The sequence below is a fragment of the Tetrao urogallus genome (genome assembly GCF_951394365.1).
Source record: "Tetrao urogallus genome assembly, chromosome: 3".
Lineage (NCBI taxonomy): Eukaryota > Metazoa > Chordata > Aves > Galliformes > Phasianidae > Tetrao > Tetrao urogallus.
Window position 1 is genome coordinate 33,061,420 of NC_136815.1, and position 16,319 is coordinate 33,077,738.

At 37.2% G+C, this 16,319-nt stretch overlaps 1 protein-coding gene across 2 annotated transcripts in view; it reads left to right on the top strand.

Annotated features, from left to right (window-relative positions):
* ARFGEF1 (ARF guanine nucleotide exchange factor 1) overlaps positions 1 to 16,319 on the top strand; it is a gene marked incomplete at both ends in the record, with an annotated part of 81,938 nt that overhangs the window by 52,572 nt on the left and 13,047 nt on the right. For both annotated transcript variants that reach the window (XM_079533066.1, XM_079533067.1), the window contains 10 exons: positions 1,778 to 1,949; positions 3,452 to 3,603; positions 6,401 to 6,529; positions 9,851 to 10,009; positions 10,388 to 10,538; positions 13,629 to 13,719; positions 14,868 to 14,908; positions 15,014 to 15,183; positions 15,783 to 15,934; positions 16,113 to 16,285. In XM_079533066.1, the coding sequence (XP_079389192.1) occupies positions 1,778 to 1,949; positions 3,452 to 3,603; positions 6,401 to 6,529; positions 9,851 to 10,009; positions 10,388 to 10,538; positions 13,629 to 13,719; positions 14,868 to 14,908; positions 15,014 to 15,183; positions 15,783 to 15,934; positions 16,113 to 16,285 (1,390 nt within the window). The remainder of the gene's footprint in view (positions 1 to 1,777; positions 1,950 to 3,451; positions 3,604 to 6,400; positions 6,530 to 9,850; positions 10,010 to 10,387; positions 10,539 to 13,628; positions 13,720 to 14,867; positions 14,909 to 15,013; positions 15,184 to 15,782; positions 15,935 to 16,112; positions 16,286 to 16,319) is intronic.

A 16,319-nucleotide genomic window follows, 5' to 3' on the forward strand; every position in this document is an offset into this window, starting at 1 on the left:
ATGTTCAGTTTGATCACAGAATCATAGAAATGCTTGGGTTGGAAGGAACCTCAAGGATCATTGAATTCTAAGTTCCCTGCCGTAGGCAGGATTGCCAACCACTAGATCAAATGCTAGATCAGATTGCACAGGGCCCCATCTAACCTGGACTTAAACACCTCCAGGGATGGGGCATCCACAACCTCTCTGGGAAACCTGTTCCAGCACCTCACCACTCACTCAGTAAAAAACTTCCCCTGACATCTAATTTAAATCTCCCTTCTTTTAGATTAAAATCATTCCCCTTTGTTCTATCACATCTACCTGTGTAAAAAGTTGATATCCCTCATGTTTATTAACTCCTTTTAAACATGGGAAGGCCGCAGTGAGGTCTCCACATGGCCTTCTCTTTTCCAGACTAAGTCCAGGTCTTTCATCTAGTGTTCATAGGAGAGGTGCTTCAGCTTTGATCATCTTCATGGTCCTCCTCTGGATCCTCTCCAAAAACTTCACATCTTTCTTATGTTTGGGAGCCCTAGAATTGGATGCAGTGCTCCAAGCTGGGGCCTCACAAGGGCAGAACAGAGGGGGACAGTCACCTCCTTCACCCTGCTGGTCATTCCTTTTCTAATGGAACCCAGCATACCATTGGCCTATCAGGCTACAAGTGCACATTGCTGGCTCATGTTAAGTTTTTCATCAGTCAGGACCCCTAAGTCCTTCTCAACAGGACTGCTTTCAAGGAGTTTTTCTCCCAACTTGCACACATATCTGGGATTGCCTTGACCCAAGTGCAAAAGCTTGCCCTTTGCTTTATTGAACCTCATTAGGTTCACAAAGGGCCTGCCTTTTGAGTTTATTGAGGTCCTTCTGGGTGGCTTAACTTCCTTCTTACGTGTAAGTGCCCCATTCAGCTTAGTGTCATCAGCAGACTTGCAGAGGATGCACTCAATCCCATCATCTATGTCATTGCTAATAATGTTAGTGTAGTAGATCTAATATAGACCCTTTGGGGGACACCACTCTTTACCAGCATCCTCTTGGATGTAGGGCCACTGACCGTTAACCTTCTGATTACAACTTCCAACTAATTCGTTATCCACCGAAGTCTACCCTTCATATCTCTCCTATTTAGAGATAAGGATGATAGTATGCACGTAAAACATATGGTAGCTAAATTTTGTGTACCTTTTAAGTAACACTGTTCCATGGATATGAAGATTTTTAAGTTAGCACTTTCTGTAAGGTATTGTTTTCCTACCTTGAATTGGCTATGACACTGAAAGTAGTAATCTACTGTCTTGTAGAACTTATGTAATTACTTACATAAGTTACATTACATTACCCATTGATTTTAGCACAAATCTACTCCTGATTTCAGACAGTTATGATACAGCCTTATTTCAGTAAACAAAAGCTCGCTTCCACAGTGCACAATATTTGAAAGTTTAGTAATTAGCCATTATTATTTTAAAAGAAAAAAAAAATCTGCAAAAAGTATTGAATTCTGGGGTTATTTTTAGAATAAATAGTGTGGTCTGTATGAAAAAAGTTTATTTTTTGGTAACGTATAGCTGATATACCTGCAGTTCCTACTTGAATATATGTTGTAGTGCCCACATGTCCATGCACGACGATGTAGATTTGATAAAGAAATCTTGCATATGTTGGGTACTTAACAATTTCTTTTGAATCAGAAGGTTCATGTTAACTTATCTGTCCAGCTGCTTTTAGGAAGTGTTTTAACTTCTATGAGCATGTTTCTTGTTCGTATTAAAAGATTCTTTCTGGTTTTCAGGTTAAGAATAAAATGACGAAAGAACAATATATTAAAATGAATAGAGGTATCAATGACAGTAAAGATCTCCCTGAAGAATATCTGTCTGCTATCTATAATGAAATAGCTGGAAAGAAGATTTCAATGAAAGAAACAAAAGAATTAACAATACCTACAAAATCCAGTAAGCAAAGTAAGTAATTGCAGTTAGCACTGGCTCTTCAGTGTCGTGTAACTATGTGTCCTATTCAAAATGGGAGAGCAATGAAATCAATATGATTTATATAACTCAATAAAAGACACATAACTCACGTCATGTTCTTTTACTTGACATAAATGCATGTAGGTAGCACCTTCAAATGTGTGTTAAATGCAACTGTTTATTCTCACTTCCCTGTGCTACTGAATTTCTGTTTTTTAGCGCACTGAGTATGCTGAGTATGGGCTTTGCTGTTGACCAACAACAGAGGGAGATACGTATGAGGGCTTCATGAAATAGGAGTATTGTCAAATAAGTGTGATGTAGAACAAACAGTAGTACCTTCTGGCTTTGGGCTAAGCATTGTGGTGGTGTTCTATTGTTGCTGATTTTTTTTTCTCCTGCAATAAGCAGACTTCTTCAAAAATCTTTCTCATTTACAGGGCCCTAGCTGACTATGCTTTTCAGATTATCTTTTCTTCTCTCTAATACCAGATAGACTTTCTTGTGGTTTGCACCATGTGAAAATTCAGAAGTTACTCATTCTAGTTATTGGACAGAGACTATTAAGTGAAACTGTTGCTTTATCCCTAATGTGGACAGATTTGTATAGAAGTCCTAGGTTAGTATTTTGAACAGGTTGCTTGCAGGAAATTTTATCTGAAAAAACACCCATCCAATTTTCTATCATCACTCAGTTAATTTTTTATTATAATTTTTAAAAAGCTGCATGTATTAGGCTTCAGTTTGTTTTTCTTGATAAGGTGGATGTTCTGCTACTGAAATGAGAAGGTGAAAAAGTAGTTCTCTGAGAAAAAGGATGGCCTTGCACTTCCGTGGCTTGCTGTAGTGATGGCTTGCTATGAAACTTCTATTCAATTTGAAATTAACTTAGTGGATATGATTTTTATGTTGTCAGTTGAGGTGATAGAGAAGGAATGCTTTTTATGCAAATTGGATCAAAATTAGGTTACATTTCATACATAAACTTGTCTTAAGTTAAATGATGTCAATATTCTACCTTGCTGATGCATTAACTTAATGACTGTTTACGTGGATGGACAGTGATATGACATGGGGGAATGGTTTTAAACTAACACAGGGGAGGTTTAGGTTAGATATTAGGAGGAAGTTTTTCACACAGAGGGTGACAACACACTGAAACAAATTGCCCAAGGAGGTTGTGGATGCCCCATCCCTGGAGGCATTCAAGGCCAGTCTGGATGTGGCTCTGGGCAGCCTGGGCTGGTGGTTGGTGACCCTGCACACAGCAGGGAGTTGAAACTGGATGATCATTGTGGTCCTTTTCAACCCAGGCCATTCTATGATTCTGTAGTAACTTTGGAGAATAATGAGAATACAAAAACAAACAAACAAACAAAAACACCTGAATTCAAGTATGGAACTTGATGGAAAATTTTTAAAATTCTGTTATTCCTGAAGATGCCTCTGCTATAGATGTACGAATGTAAAAAGAAGAAAAAATGTGTTTGCAGGTGTTGCCAGTGAAAAGCAGAGAAGGCTCCTGTATAATCTGGAAATGGAACAAATGGCTAAGACAGCTAAAGCTCTTATGGAGGCAGTGAGTCATGTTCAGGCACCATTTACCAGTGCAACACACCTGGAGCATGTGAGACCCATGTTTAAGGTGAGCTACATTTTTAGATACTTAATGCAAATATTGTGGAGTTTCTTCTTCATACAAAAAGCTGACAGACAGAATTTGCTGAAAATACTGAAGGTATGTGTCCACTGTGTTTTGATTCTTTTCTAATCTATTTAACATGTAAAGGGAAGAATGAGCTTCGAGCTCTTCTACTGCAGTTCGGTTTACACTGGGATTTCAGGAATTTGCGTGCCTTGATGCAATGGAGAAATTAGGAGGAGTGCAGAGAGAAACAAAAGTGTAAAGACTAGTTAAAAACTTGAAATAATGGAATTTTTATTTCGTGTATGGAGATGTAGTCCAAGCAATCTCAGACTAGTCCCAGTTTATTGCTTGAGTCCCTCCTGCTGCTCTGAAGAGTGATTACTTCACATTTTGGGGGAGCAGTTATTGGAATAAACTTCTGCCTGATGTTCTCTGTTTCAGATGAGTATTTCAATGGGACTTACGTGGTTGTCTAGTTTGGGGGTAGGTAGCTAGACCTGTATTAAGCTTGTATGGTTTTTATTTGTTTGCTTTTAAAACTTGTATTATTCTAAACAGCCTTCCTTACCACTTTGTAGGTGCAAAGTTATCTATGCCTTTTCCCATACCAGTGACTCAGTTTTTTAGTTAAAAAATATGCTCAGTAGTTTACTGTGTCAGAGAATGCTAGTGGATATGATCTTTGGCCACTAACTCGTTTTGGTAAACTGACCCTGATAGAGGTCGTTATGCTATTTCCGTCTGCTCTCATGTGCTGCCCTTTTCCCAGGTGCTCATATGACCCCTTTGTGAACTACTCCAGGGAGTTACATTCTCAGAAGACTACCCTGAAAAGGGGCAAATAGTTCCCTGGTGTAGTTTGCTATAGAGTCAGATTGAGCTTTAGACCATGGCTAGAGAGGAAATGAGGATGTAGCTGTGAAACTGCTGTCTGTGAGGCAGAATTCCAAGTTGCTTATCACCAGTATTAATTATTGGTAAGTAGGTCGTTACTCCACACAAAATGATGCAGAATGAAGCCCTTGATTAAGATCTAGATTCAGACATTACTTAGCAGAGATGTACCGTATGCCTTTTCTCTCTAGTGTCGTCTTAAAGGCTGAAATGAAATAATTTGCATACAGGCATGTAAAAAAATCATAGATTTTTTTGTTTCCTGTTTGTTTTACCAGCCCTACTGATCTGACATCTCTAGCCTTTTGTATTTGAAAAGTTCATTAGTAAAATCCTGTTTTTCTCATAGAGCAAAATATAGCCATCTGAGAAACACTCTACACATCTTCTGTGAAGTTAATCAGAGAAATTTTCTTGTTGCCATAAGCTAATTAAAGAACGGATGACAATGCTGTATGTATGTTGGAGAGAGAACTGTTTTGGCAAACATGAGGTATAGAAGTTACGAATACTAAATCTCTTGTCTATTTAGACTTTATAATTTAGATTTCAGCAAATGTTCTAAATTTCCAGCTGTCTCCTTCAGCCATTGATGATACAGTCAAGCTTATCACATCTGTATAGACAGATTTGCCAGGTGGTTAAATCGGAGCAGTACATGTTATGCAACCATCTAAGCACTCCAAAATTGAGTATATGTTTTAAGTGATGGATTTTCACCTTTTATGACAAAAGTCTGTTATAAGTAACAGCATAAATGTAGTTACAAAGCATAGCATAATGACCTCTGGATGGTTCGTAATGGAGGAAAGTATCTCAGTTTTGCAATATTTCGCATTGGTTTTGGTTAATGAAAATTCACATAAAAGGAAGTGAGGAAAAAAGAAGAAAAAGTAATACTGCACTTCTGCAGTGTGCAGTAGGGAATTAAGTCCTGGATCAAGGAGCTCATCTGAATTTTTAAACAATCTCCCAGGGGGATGTTTTGATGTGTGCAAGTTTTAAGTAGTTTATCAAGGTAGTGCTTTTGGAATTAGTAGCTTGAATGAATCCAAAACTCTGATGAATCATTTTCACTTGAAATTGTGTTGCTGCCTGCAGTGGCCGTTGATTCTGTCTTGCATCTGCGGTGTCTTGGGGTAATTATTGCTAAAATTATTCTTGATACCCTGTGGTTTCCTCTTCATAACAGCATGTAGTTATGACAGAATCCTTTGCATCTTCAGATCCCTTTTTCTGCATGTTGGAGGGGGAACTTAAGCCACAAGGACAACAGCATGGGATTCTGCTGCCATAACATCGTGTAGTATACTTGCAGTCCCACACAAGGCATGAGGAAACAGTGGGCCTATATACAGCCTTTTACTGTCTTAGAGTAATTGTAGCTGAATTAATAAAATACATTCTCTTATGCATTACTTTTTTCAGCCTTTTTTTTAAACCACGATAAATGTGACTTACTGAAGTACATAGCTTTCTTTGCACACTGTATGCTGCAAAGTTGAACATACCTGCTCTTGTCATAATTATTGGCTCTACTTTTATTCCTTGTTCTGTGAAGTGTTCATGTAGAACAGATAGGTTATCTAGGGAGTACCGAAACTGTAATAGACATTTAATTGATGTAACTTTGGGGATAGGGTTTTTTTTAGCTATCTCAAGTTGACGTTTTTGTTGTTTGGTGTGACAGAGTGGTTCTGTATGGGAATGCTTGTCTGTATTACTTCTGTTTTTTCTCTGGTGTCTCTTATAACTTTTTCCTTTTCTCAGAAGGCAACTTCAAGGTTTTTTTTGAGTTGAGGGCTGAACTGAAGCTTCAGCAAAGTGTTGAAAATGTAACATTTATTCTCTCCAAGTTCTAGCAGCTGTTAATGTAACTTCTATTTTGCATATGTTCCAGTTGGCGTGGACACCTTTCCTAGCTGCATTCAGTGTGGGTCTACAGGACTGTGATGACACAGAAGTTGCATCTCTTTGTTTGGAGGGTATACGGTGTGCTATCAGGATTGCTTGTATTTTCAATATACAGGTAAAATAATAAACATTAAAATTAAGCTTGAGATAATGCTTTAAGTAGCAGCATAGTTTTAGTATTGTTCTATAAGTTCTTGTTGCTAAAGCTGTACACTGTAATTCCCAGAGGCAGCTCACTTGTGCGTTTACAACAGTCTTACACCAGCTGATGTTTAAGGATTTCTTCCAACAGAAATCTTTGTATTATATTTGACTGAGAGTGTTTAAAGTAACATCTTCCCTGTTGTTTTGTGATAAATGCTGTCATGCTGATGGACTGAATTTTTTGTTTCCTTGTAAGCAGTGTACTTTTTTTCAGCTTTTTACTAGTGTAGGTGATATTATGTAAAATAACAGCTTTCTGGGCTTTTTTGTAAGTAAAATAATATTTCTGTGAACTGTGCTTGAAGTACTGTTCTCAAATACAGAGACAAAATAGTAAATTGAGATTTTAATAATTGGGTACTATTTTAACCTTAATGACAATGGAAATGTTTTTCCTGACATAAATGCATAAAAATGTATTTTGCATTAAGTGCAATGCCAAGAGTTCCAGACTTTATGTCTCTAGAGGACAGTAATTCTGATTAAATGTGAGGTTTGTTTTTGGTTGGCTGGTTTTGGTTTTTGCTTTTCATTTTAGAATCATGGGTAGTAAACATACTGAATGATGGACTAGTGTGCCATAAGCTTCTGTAGGGATAAATGAAGACAGGAGTAATCCAAATTCATCTATTATTTCTTGTTCACAATTAAAAATGAAAACAACAATCCCCTCCAACTCCCTCCTTCCCCTCCCCGCCAAAAAAAAGGAACATGTAGGACTAACTTAAATACAAACTGTTGAAATGTGATAAGATCATAAACAATTCTCTTATGTTTATTCTTTCACTCTGATAGAACAAATTAGTTAACTTTTTAGAACTAATGTGGTAAGGCACATTGAGAGTTTTCATACAGCTACTTGGTCTGGTGGTTGTGACCCTTCACATAGCAGGGGAGTTGAAACAAGATGATCATTGTGGTCCTTTTCAACCCAGGCCATTCTGTGATTCCTCCCTGTCTTTTTCACTTCATTTTTTTCTTTTTTTGTTCTGAACTGAACAGACATGAATTTGATTAACAGAGCCTACCTTGAAGCTTACAGCTATGCATGAAATTTACTTCCCTGTTACTTTTGTTTGCAAACATGAAACTGCTGCAAATATTGGTTTCAGCATGTGCAAAGGTTTGCTCCCTGTCCTGCAGTGATCTGTCCTTACCGGGGAGGGCAAGAACAAGTTTGCTTCAAAATCCCAATGTTCCAAGAACGTAGCAGAAGCAGTTGTACCTTTTCATTGGTTTGGTACAAACTGTACTGAACTAAAGGTGTTTCAAAAGAAACACTTCTCATTTCCTGGAACTTAATGTTTTCTGTTTATTTCAATTCAGAACTGATGTTTCTAGTTTTCTTTGGAGATTCTGTTGTGTTATTGTTTAAGCAGTTTAGCTGGTTTGTTGATGACTTCAGTACAGTACAGGATGTGGTTCCATTACACAAGGTCCTGATGAGGTGAAAACATTGTCTGACTTCAGGTGCCAGAGAGTTGTGGTGGTTTGAAGGAGTCTCGCAAATCTGTGCTTCTGCTAACTTAAGGATCCTTACTGTTGGAAGCAGATTTCTCTTGTGCTCTTGATTGGTACTGCTGAATAAACGTATAGAAGTTCAGATCAGTCTCAACAGTTAACCATTACTTTACATGCCCAGAGAGGCAATGAAGGGAGCCAGACGCTTTGTTTTAATTGTGTAAGCACACAATAGAGTTTAAGCTGAGCATGTTCACCTCTGACAGCAGTAAAAAGGTTCTGTTTTCATCACTTGTACTGTTAACCTCAACCTGTCACATTCTCGGTTTTTGCCTTAAGCAGCTGGGACGAGATGTTCATATAAAGGATATGTGCAGTTCACTTACCTCATCTCTTTTAATTTCTGTTTGAATAGATGCATGGCTTAGTTTTTCTCTTCTAATTCGATGGCTTAGAAAAAGGATCAGAAAAGGAAGGGATATATGTATAGAACAGAGTGGGAAGGTAGAGATAAAAATACTATTTATTTATCAGAAGATAAATAGTTTGTAGACTCCAAAACTTACTCACTTACTACCACACAACTTCCACTTTTATGCCTGTACTTCATTTGCTGTGCCTTAACCAGCATGCTCTGTTATAGTAGTTGGGGCTGAATGGGACAGCTGCATGACTATGAGAATTCAACTCTTGTATTGCTGCCCTCTGTTGTGGTATTCCTGCTCCCTCTATAAATCATAGAATTGCAACCTACAAGATGACCTGCAAGATCATCTAGTCCAACAATCCTCCCACTACCATTGCTACCACAGGCTACTAAGCCATATCTCATAGCTCCTCATGTTCTGGGATTTATTTTATTTATTTATTTTTTTTATGTATTATTATTTTGTGCTGAACGATTTTCGATTTTAAAACAGTCTTAGGCATTCAGTTAAATATCTTTCATAGTTGTCATTTGTTTCTTTGATTTGCAGCCATTTCACTTTATCGACTTTGGAGATCTTACATGACAGAAGAGTAAAATATGTTAGAGAGCTCAGCTGTAATCCCCCTTCTAGATTTGTGATGGGTTGATATAAGACTGAGGTCTCTCCTTTGGTGTTAATAGCACCCTATACTTAGAAATCAGATACCTATGTGTGGAATGCTCCCTTTTGTGCCCCTTTGATGGATTTCATCTGCATAGATTATAGGTCTGTTGCTGTTTACCCAACTGTAACAGTCATCTCACATGCTTTTGAGGTGTCCAAAGTGTGTAGCATAAATCAAATATTTTTGAACAATTCTGCAGAATTGGCAAAAAGATGCTTTATAGATGTGTTATGTAGACTCCGTTGCAAAAAAAGAAAGAAAAAAAAAATTGTAAAAGATGGGAGAATCTGCTAAGGCAGCATTTTGAGAAAAGGTCCAGGTGCAGTGAAAGAATACTAAAAGCTTAGCTAAGAAGCTGTGTTTCTTCTGTAACAGCATCCTGTTTCAGGGTTGTAAAAATAGTCATGTAACAAACAGACTTAGAAAGCTAATAACCTTTGTGTCCTGTGTGGTCTATGCTGTCACACATTATACTTCACGCTCCTGAGTAGAGGGATCCTGACTTTATCCTTTGGCTTACTACAGAAGAATTGGTGAGACTTTTGTTCTGTAAAATGCATCAGAAATTCAGTTTAAGAAAGAAAAAGGTAAATGGTATAGTTGTTAAAATCACATATTGTACTGAAAACAGGAAACTGAGAAAATGCAAAGCAAATCTTTTTTCTTTCCTTTGTAGCTTGAAAGAGATGCCTACGTCCAAGCATTAGCAAGATTTACATTACTTACAGTGAGTTCTGGTATTACCGAAATGAAGCAGAAGAATATTGACACAATTAAAACTCTCATCACAGTGGCTCATACAGATGGAAACTATTTAGGAAATTCTTGGCATGAGGTACCAAAGTTAATGTTTTTGAGCTATAAGAGTGCTTACTGAGTTCGAATGTACTTGTGTGCTCAGTTGTGCATAAACACAGTTTTCTATATTAAAGTGTCACATATGTACTTTCACACATACATTACATAGAATTGCTTATTCTGTAGCCAGCTGAAGTAGCAAAAGATGTCCAACTCTGGAAAAAAAAAAATTGCGTGAGACTAATGCTGTAGTATTCAAATTACTTCTCATTTTATATTGAAGAGCAAGAATACTTGTCTGGCCTTGAACACCTGGGGGGGGGAATTAATTTATAAACATCTGCCCTAAGGTTTTTGTTTTTACTGTTTTAAACTACTTTCTGTTGCTAACCAACTTCTTTTCCCTCTGTAATAGATTCTGAAATGCATCAGTCAACTTGAGCTGGCCCAGCTAATAGGAACTGGAGTAAAACCTCGTTACATCTCAGGGACAGTGCGTGGCAGGGAAGGTTCTTTTACAGGAACAAAAGACCAGGCACCTGATGAATTTGTGGGGCTAGGGCTGGGTAAGTAATGCAGATACTAAGTACTTCATGTGCAGGCACGCATTAGTTTGCACCTTGCTTTCATTATTGGTGTCTGTCAAGATTCAGAGATCTGAGTGTGAGTGGTCCTTCTGAAATGATGTCTACATGGTGTATCTTATGCTTTGAGTAGGCATCTCTGGAATATTTAGTTTGTTCTGTGAATCATTATCGTTGGGATGAGAAAGTAAGAAATGTAAAGAAATTATACTTTATTTTTCTTAAAATATAGCTGATAAAGTAAGAATGTACTGCTGATAGTATGACCAGATTAAATAATAATCCAGAGTTAACGCACTAAGTATTGTACCATGTGTGACTAAAGGTGTAGGGTATGGAAATATCAAGGCTGTGTAACTCCGTTAGACTGTTAGAAATGTTCCGTTTCAAGATGTTGCTAGGTTTCTCCTGCTTTGTGAGTGACTTTACCTACAGTACAGCAAAACCTTTATGTTTCGTCAAGCTTTATTGTTCTTGCAGTGTTCTTTCCGAGCAGTAATGATTGTTTTACTAGTTACCTCGACTTCAGCCCTCAGCTCATCCTCATCTAGCTTTGTGTCTTCCTCCTGTAGTTCTTACTCTGCAGTCAGTGCTTTTTTTTCCATCGTGCTCTGCCTTGGCCTGCCTCACCTTGCCAAGATTTGCTGAAGGGAAACCTTATCCCTGGAAATCACTGCATCTGCCAACATCTCATATACTGTGCTTCTCTCTGCCCTCATCACATGCATCTTGCACTTTAGTTTTCCCTGATGACCTATCCAGCTTTGCTTTTTCCAAGCACTGAGAGTATTTCTACATTGCAGTGACAGGCCCTTAAAAATTTTAAGTCCTAACAGCTCAAGAATGTAAACTGTAGTCAGGTGTCTCTAAATCATACTTGCCAGTCATTGGTGTAGATCCAGCTCATAAATTTTTTTTTTCTCCTTTTGTCAACTGCATTTCTAAGGAACATAACATATGCCCAAATGCATAAAAACATTTCTGCCCAAATTGAATTTCTGGAATATTTATTACTGTACACATATGGAAATTTAACTATTTTCTCTTAATATAATTTTAATCTTATTGGAAGATGTTTAACTCACTCGAATTCAGTTTTCATACACTAAGTGACTGTGTTCTGATGGAACTTCTTGACTTCTCCCTTCTTGACTTCTCTGTTTTTTTACTCTTCTTCACACATTGTGTTGCAGATTGGTTTTTTTTTCTGTTTTTTTTTTTCTGTGGTGACTTTTGGGAATGCTGCTTTCTAGCCATCTATCCATAAAACTATACTTCTGTGAAGAACCCATAATGTATATGCCCATGAATATAGCCATACATTTTACAGGCAAGTAATTGTTTAATTAGTGAAGGTGCAGCCTGATGTCACATAAGTCTCATATTTTAAACCTGTGTCCAGAATCTGGTGTAGGTATGCAGCAGCTTTCACTCTTACTGCTGAAGTAGAGGTGTCTATCTAAAAGCAAAACAAAGGGTTCATTTACTGCATGAAAAGCCATACAGCTGTGTACTCTTGCAGCACCTACTTTTCAATGTCTTCATCACTCTTTCTGCTAGGAACCTTTTCAGTTTTGCTTGAAAATTCACAGCATTGTAGTGTTGTTAAAGTAAAGGAATAGCCAATTATTGTTGTTTCCTTGATAGGAATGGAGTTAAAACTTGGAGTTCTAACTGAAAAGTTCAGCTTTCTTTGTCTCTAATTTCTATTTGCAAAGTTGTAAGACAACAGTAAGTTGTAGCCTAAGTGTGGCTTTTAGGTAACTGAAGGTCCTCCTTGGGCAATGTGAGTTTAAGGAATTCATTTTTCATAAAGCAAAATTATGTAAGTGACTGTTTCCTTGTAAAAGATCTCATAAATGTTGGAATAGAAATGCATATTAAAAAAAAAATCAGCTGCCTGTGGAAGCTTTACAGCATTGATCATAAATCCTCTGGTAATAACAAGTTTTTATGTAAACTGGCAGAATTGGTTAGGATTGTTTGACTTTGAAATACCTCTCCCAGTTCACCTCACACAGAGCAGTGCATTTCTTAGCTGACATGTTATTCGTATTCAAGCCAATTGAGCTTGGCAATTGATCTGTATGCTTAAAATTAAAGTTCTAATCAAATCCAACAGTATTACAAGTTGCTGAAATACTAGAATAAGGTTGTGTATATGTGTGCCTGCTGAAAAGTTATTTGAAGTCTTAGAAAAATTTTTCAAATAGCCCTATTGAGCTGGATCTGATGGCCATCATCACAAGCCTCCTCCATCTGCGGAGCACAGCAAGACTAAATGGCAGGCTTTTGAGAGACAGTCTGAAATGCAAAAACTTCTCTGTCCCTGTAAAGCTGAAAACAGAATCACTTCTCTTTGAATCTTCTGTTTTCTTTACCTTTCTGATAGGCTCCTTAAGAGGAAAAGCTGGCATATAGTGTAGGTAGAACTACCCAGTGTGATTGTAAGATTGTTGTTGTTTTTTTTCCTGATGCTGGGGAGCTCAGAAGTTACAGGAAACCTGAGAAACTTACTCGCTGAAGTTAGCATTTTAATATGAGCTTTTCCAGGTGCTGTTTACAGTTTCTGTCTCCCGGAGTTGTTTCTTTTTTCCTCACTGTTGTTGGGTGATAATTTTGCTGTACTTGAGATGGAGTTTTGATGGGAGTTCTTCTCTGTGAATGGTTAGAAGGAAACCTGTCAGGATGGATTTACTTGCTTGGTTCTTAGAGTGAGAAATGTTCACCTTTGTCCAGTGTTCTCTGTCCTAGTTTTTCTTTCCAGTAAGAGAATAACCACGGATCTATTTAAAGATGGAGAGAAAAAAGTGGTTCTTGTGCTTTTGAATTATTTTTTTCTTGTTTATGTTTATCTAAAAGTTCAAAATGGGGACTGTTTAATGTCACTAATGAGCTTGTATATGTATAGAGAATCTTCGGAATATTATGCAGTAGTTCACTCTTGATGGGAAAGTAATAACATACTTACTGTGAATTAGAAATAATAACACTGTAGTGACATGACTTTTCCTTTCTTCCCTGCCCTTTCTTTGTTGTCTGTCATCCACTTCCACATCTTGTTTACTGCAGTTGGTGGAAACGTGGATTGGAAGCAGATAGCAAGTATTCAAGAGTCCATTGGTGAAACTAGCTCCCAAAGTGTTGTTGTTGCTGTAGACAGGTACTGTATTACATTTATTCTTGCCATCTCAAGATTCCTTTTTTTTTTAAAACTTGATTCAGTAGTCTGATGATAGGAAGTTATTAATTTACCATGAGTTTGCCATGGAAGGCACTACAAAGATATTACCATGTAAGGGTGCTTTGGGGTTTTGCACTTCTGTCTTCAAAAAAGCAGATTTTTTTTTTGCAAGAAGGAATAAAGATCAGACAGAAAGTCTGTTTTATTGATGTGAAATTATTACTGGGCATTTGCAGAATGGAGGCTGCTGCACCATCTGGTGAATTTTGATTTGCTAAATGTAGTAACAAATAGCAAATCTTATTTTGCCTTTGTACAGGGAGCATTACTGATAGACAAATCCCTTCCCTCTTAAATGTGGTACCGATTTCTTGCTTTTCTCCAGAGTAGGTAGGTGCTGTCTGTTATTATCAACACTGTTATTTCAGTGTTGCCTTCTTTGAATCATATTTATATTAACTGGTTTGATAAGACCTAGTACACATCATCAAAATTCCAATCTGAACTGAGGTCTTAATGGATCTATCTGTGTCAGCTTATAAGAAATCAGAAAGTATCATTTTCTAAATGGTTGTCAAAATTGACAATCCTAGAGCAAAGCGGTGTTCCGAAGGCTTGCAGGCTTTCTGTGATTGAGTATAGCAACAAGATCGATGTCAGTTCAGTGAAAGTTGCCTTGCAGTAAAATAGCATTGAGCTACCTGGAGGGGCTTAATGTCAAACACATAACAGCTCTTTAGGTTTGCTGTGTTTCTCCACACTTCATAACGAAAAGTGTTTCAAGTATCTATTTGTCATGGCAAGTAGGAATCATGCACTCTGGAGAAGGCTGCTTTATCCATTTGAAGGAGGCCTGCATAGTTGATAAAGCTGCTGATGTTATTCATCTGTCATTGTCAGGGAGCAGATAGAATTTGAAACAGTGCTTACTGCCCATGTATTGTGTGGAGTAATTTTTAAATATTAGAAATAATTGAAGTACTTCTGTTTTTATTTTCACAGCTCAATCTTTTCTCACAGTTTTTAATATTGAATAGATAACATTAGATGGTTATAAAGGCTTGAGTACGTGGTTAATAGATACTTTCTTAAGACATTGTAATAAAGTCTTAAACTTTACTTTACAGAATATTTACAGGATCTACAAGATTGGATGGAAATGCTATTGGTAAGGTTTTATATTTCATTTTTATTTATTTCCCTGCAAACTGCAAAGCATCTTTGTGATAAACCTTGGAACAGTGCTATATTAATATCTGTGCTCATTTAACAGTGGATTTTGTTCGTTGGCTTTGTGCTGTATCTATGGACGAACTGCTGTCTGCTACTCACCCTCGAATGTTCAGCCTGCAAAAGATAGTAGAGATTTCTTACTACAACATGGGCCGGATTAGGCTACAGTGGTCTAGAATCTGGGAAGTTATTGGAGATCATTTTAATAAGGTATTCTCTGTTAATTGTTATGCTGCTTGATTTATTAATACAAATTTTATTTAGAGATTTGCTGAAAGCATTCTCATCTGAATTATATTGATTTTGTGTCATTTGCCATAAGTAGTTTAAAATATCAAAAAATGTAAAGCTTGAAAAATGTGTAAAGCAAAGGGGCACAGGATAATAAAATGCAAAAGCAGGGGCACAAATTAAGTTATTTATAAATATTTGAGTCTTGAACTAGCTTCTTCTAGTTCTGTGGTCTGTGTGCTTGGGAGTTTTATGAGGCTTGGGATTGATCAGAGGCTGTTTTCTACTCAAATCTACAAAAGTAGATTTGAAGATTTACACGTTTTCAATACAGCTTGTAGAAGTCTTCGTACACAGCTTGTTTATTTTGAGAAAGTTTAAATGCTAGTTATATGTAATGTTGGAATTGGTTAGGAATGAATGAATTACATTAATGGTTGTGTTTTACAGAATTGGCTACTGTTTAACTTTGTTAATTTTCCAGTACTGCTCCCTTGTCCATGATCAAATGTAAAGGCAAACTGAATCCATAAGAATTCTGATCCCAGCTTACTTTAATTACTACTCTGTTTTGTCAGGTTGGCTGCAATCCCAATGAAGATGTAGCTATTTTTGCAGTTGACTCATTAAGACAGTTATCAATGAAGTTCTTAGAAAAAGGAGAACTTGCGAATTTCCGATTTCAGAAGGACTTCTTAAGACCATTTGAACATATAATGAAGAGAAACAGGTAATGACTTACAATTAACTCAGTCTCTTGGGATGAGAAGCACCAACTTTTGCAGTTAATGTTTCAGATTGCCTTCGTAAAATCAGTTGCTGAAGAATAATAATAGCCTATTCTATGATTCTATGATCCTAATTGATTAATTTAGTTTAAACAATTACTGTTTATCCTCTTCATTCAGGTCCCCTACCATTAGAGACATGGTTGTTCGGTGCATTGCGCAGATGGTGAATTCCCAAGCTGCCAACATCCGTTCTGGTTGGAAGAATATTTTTTCAGTTTTTCATTTGGCTGCCTCAGATCAGGATGAAAGTATAGTGGAACTTGCGTTCCAGACTACAGGACACATTGTCAGTGAGTATTGATGGTGATCAAACATCATGAAACG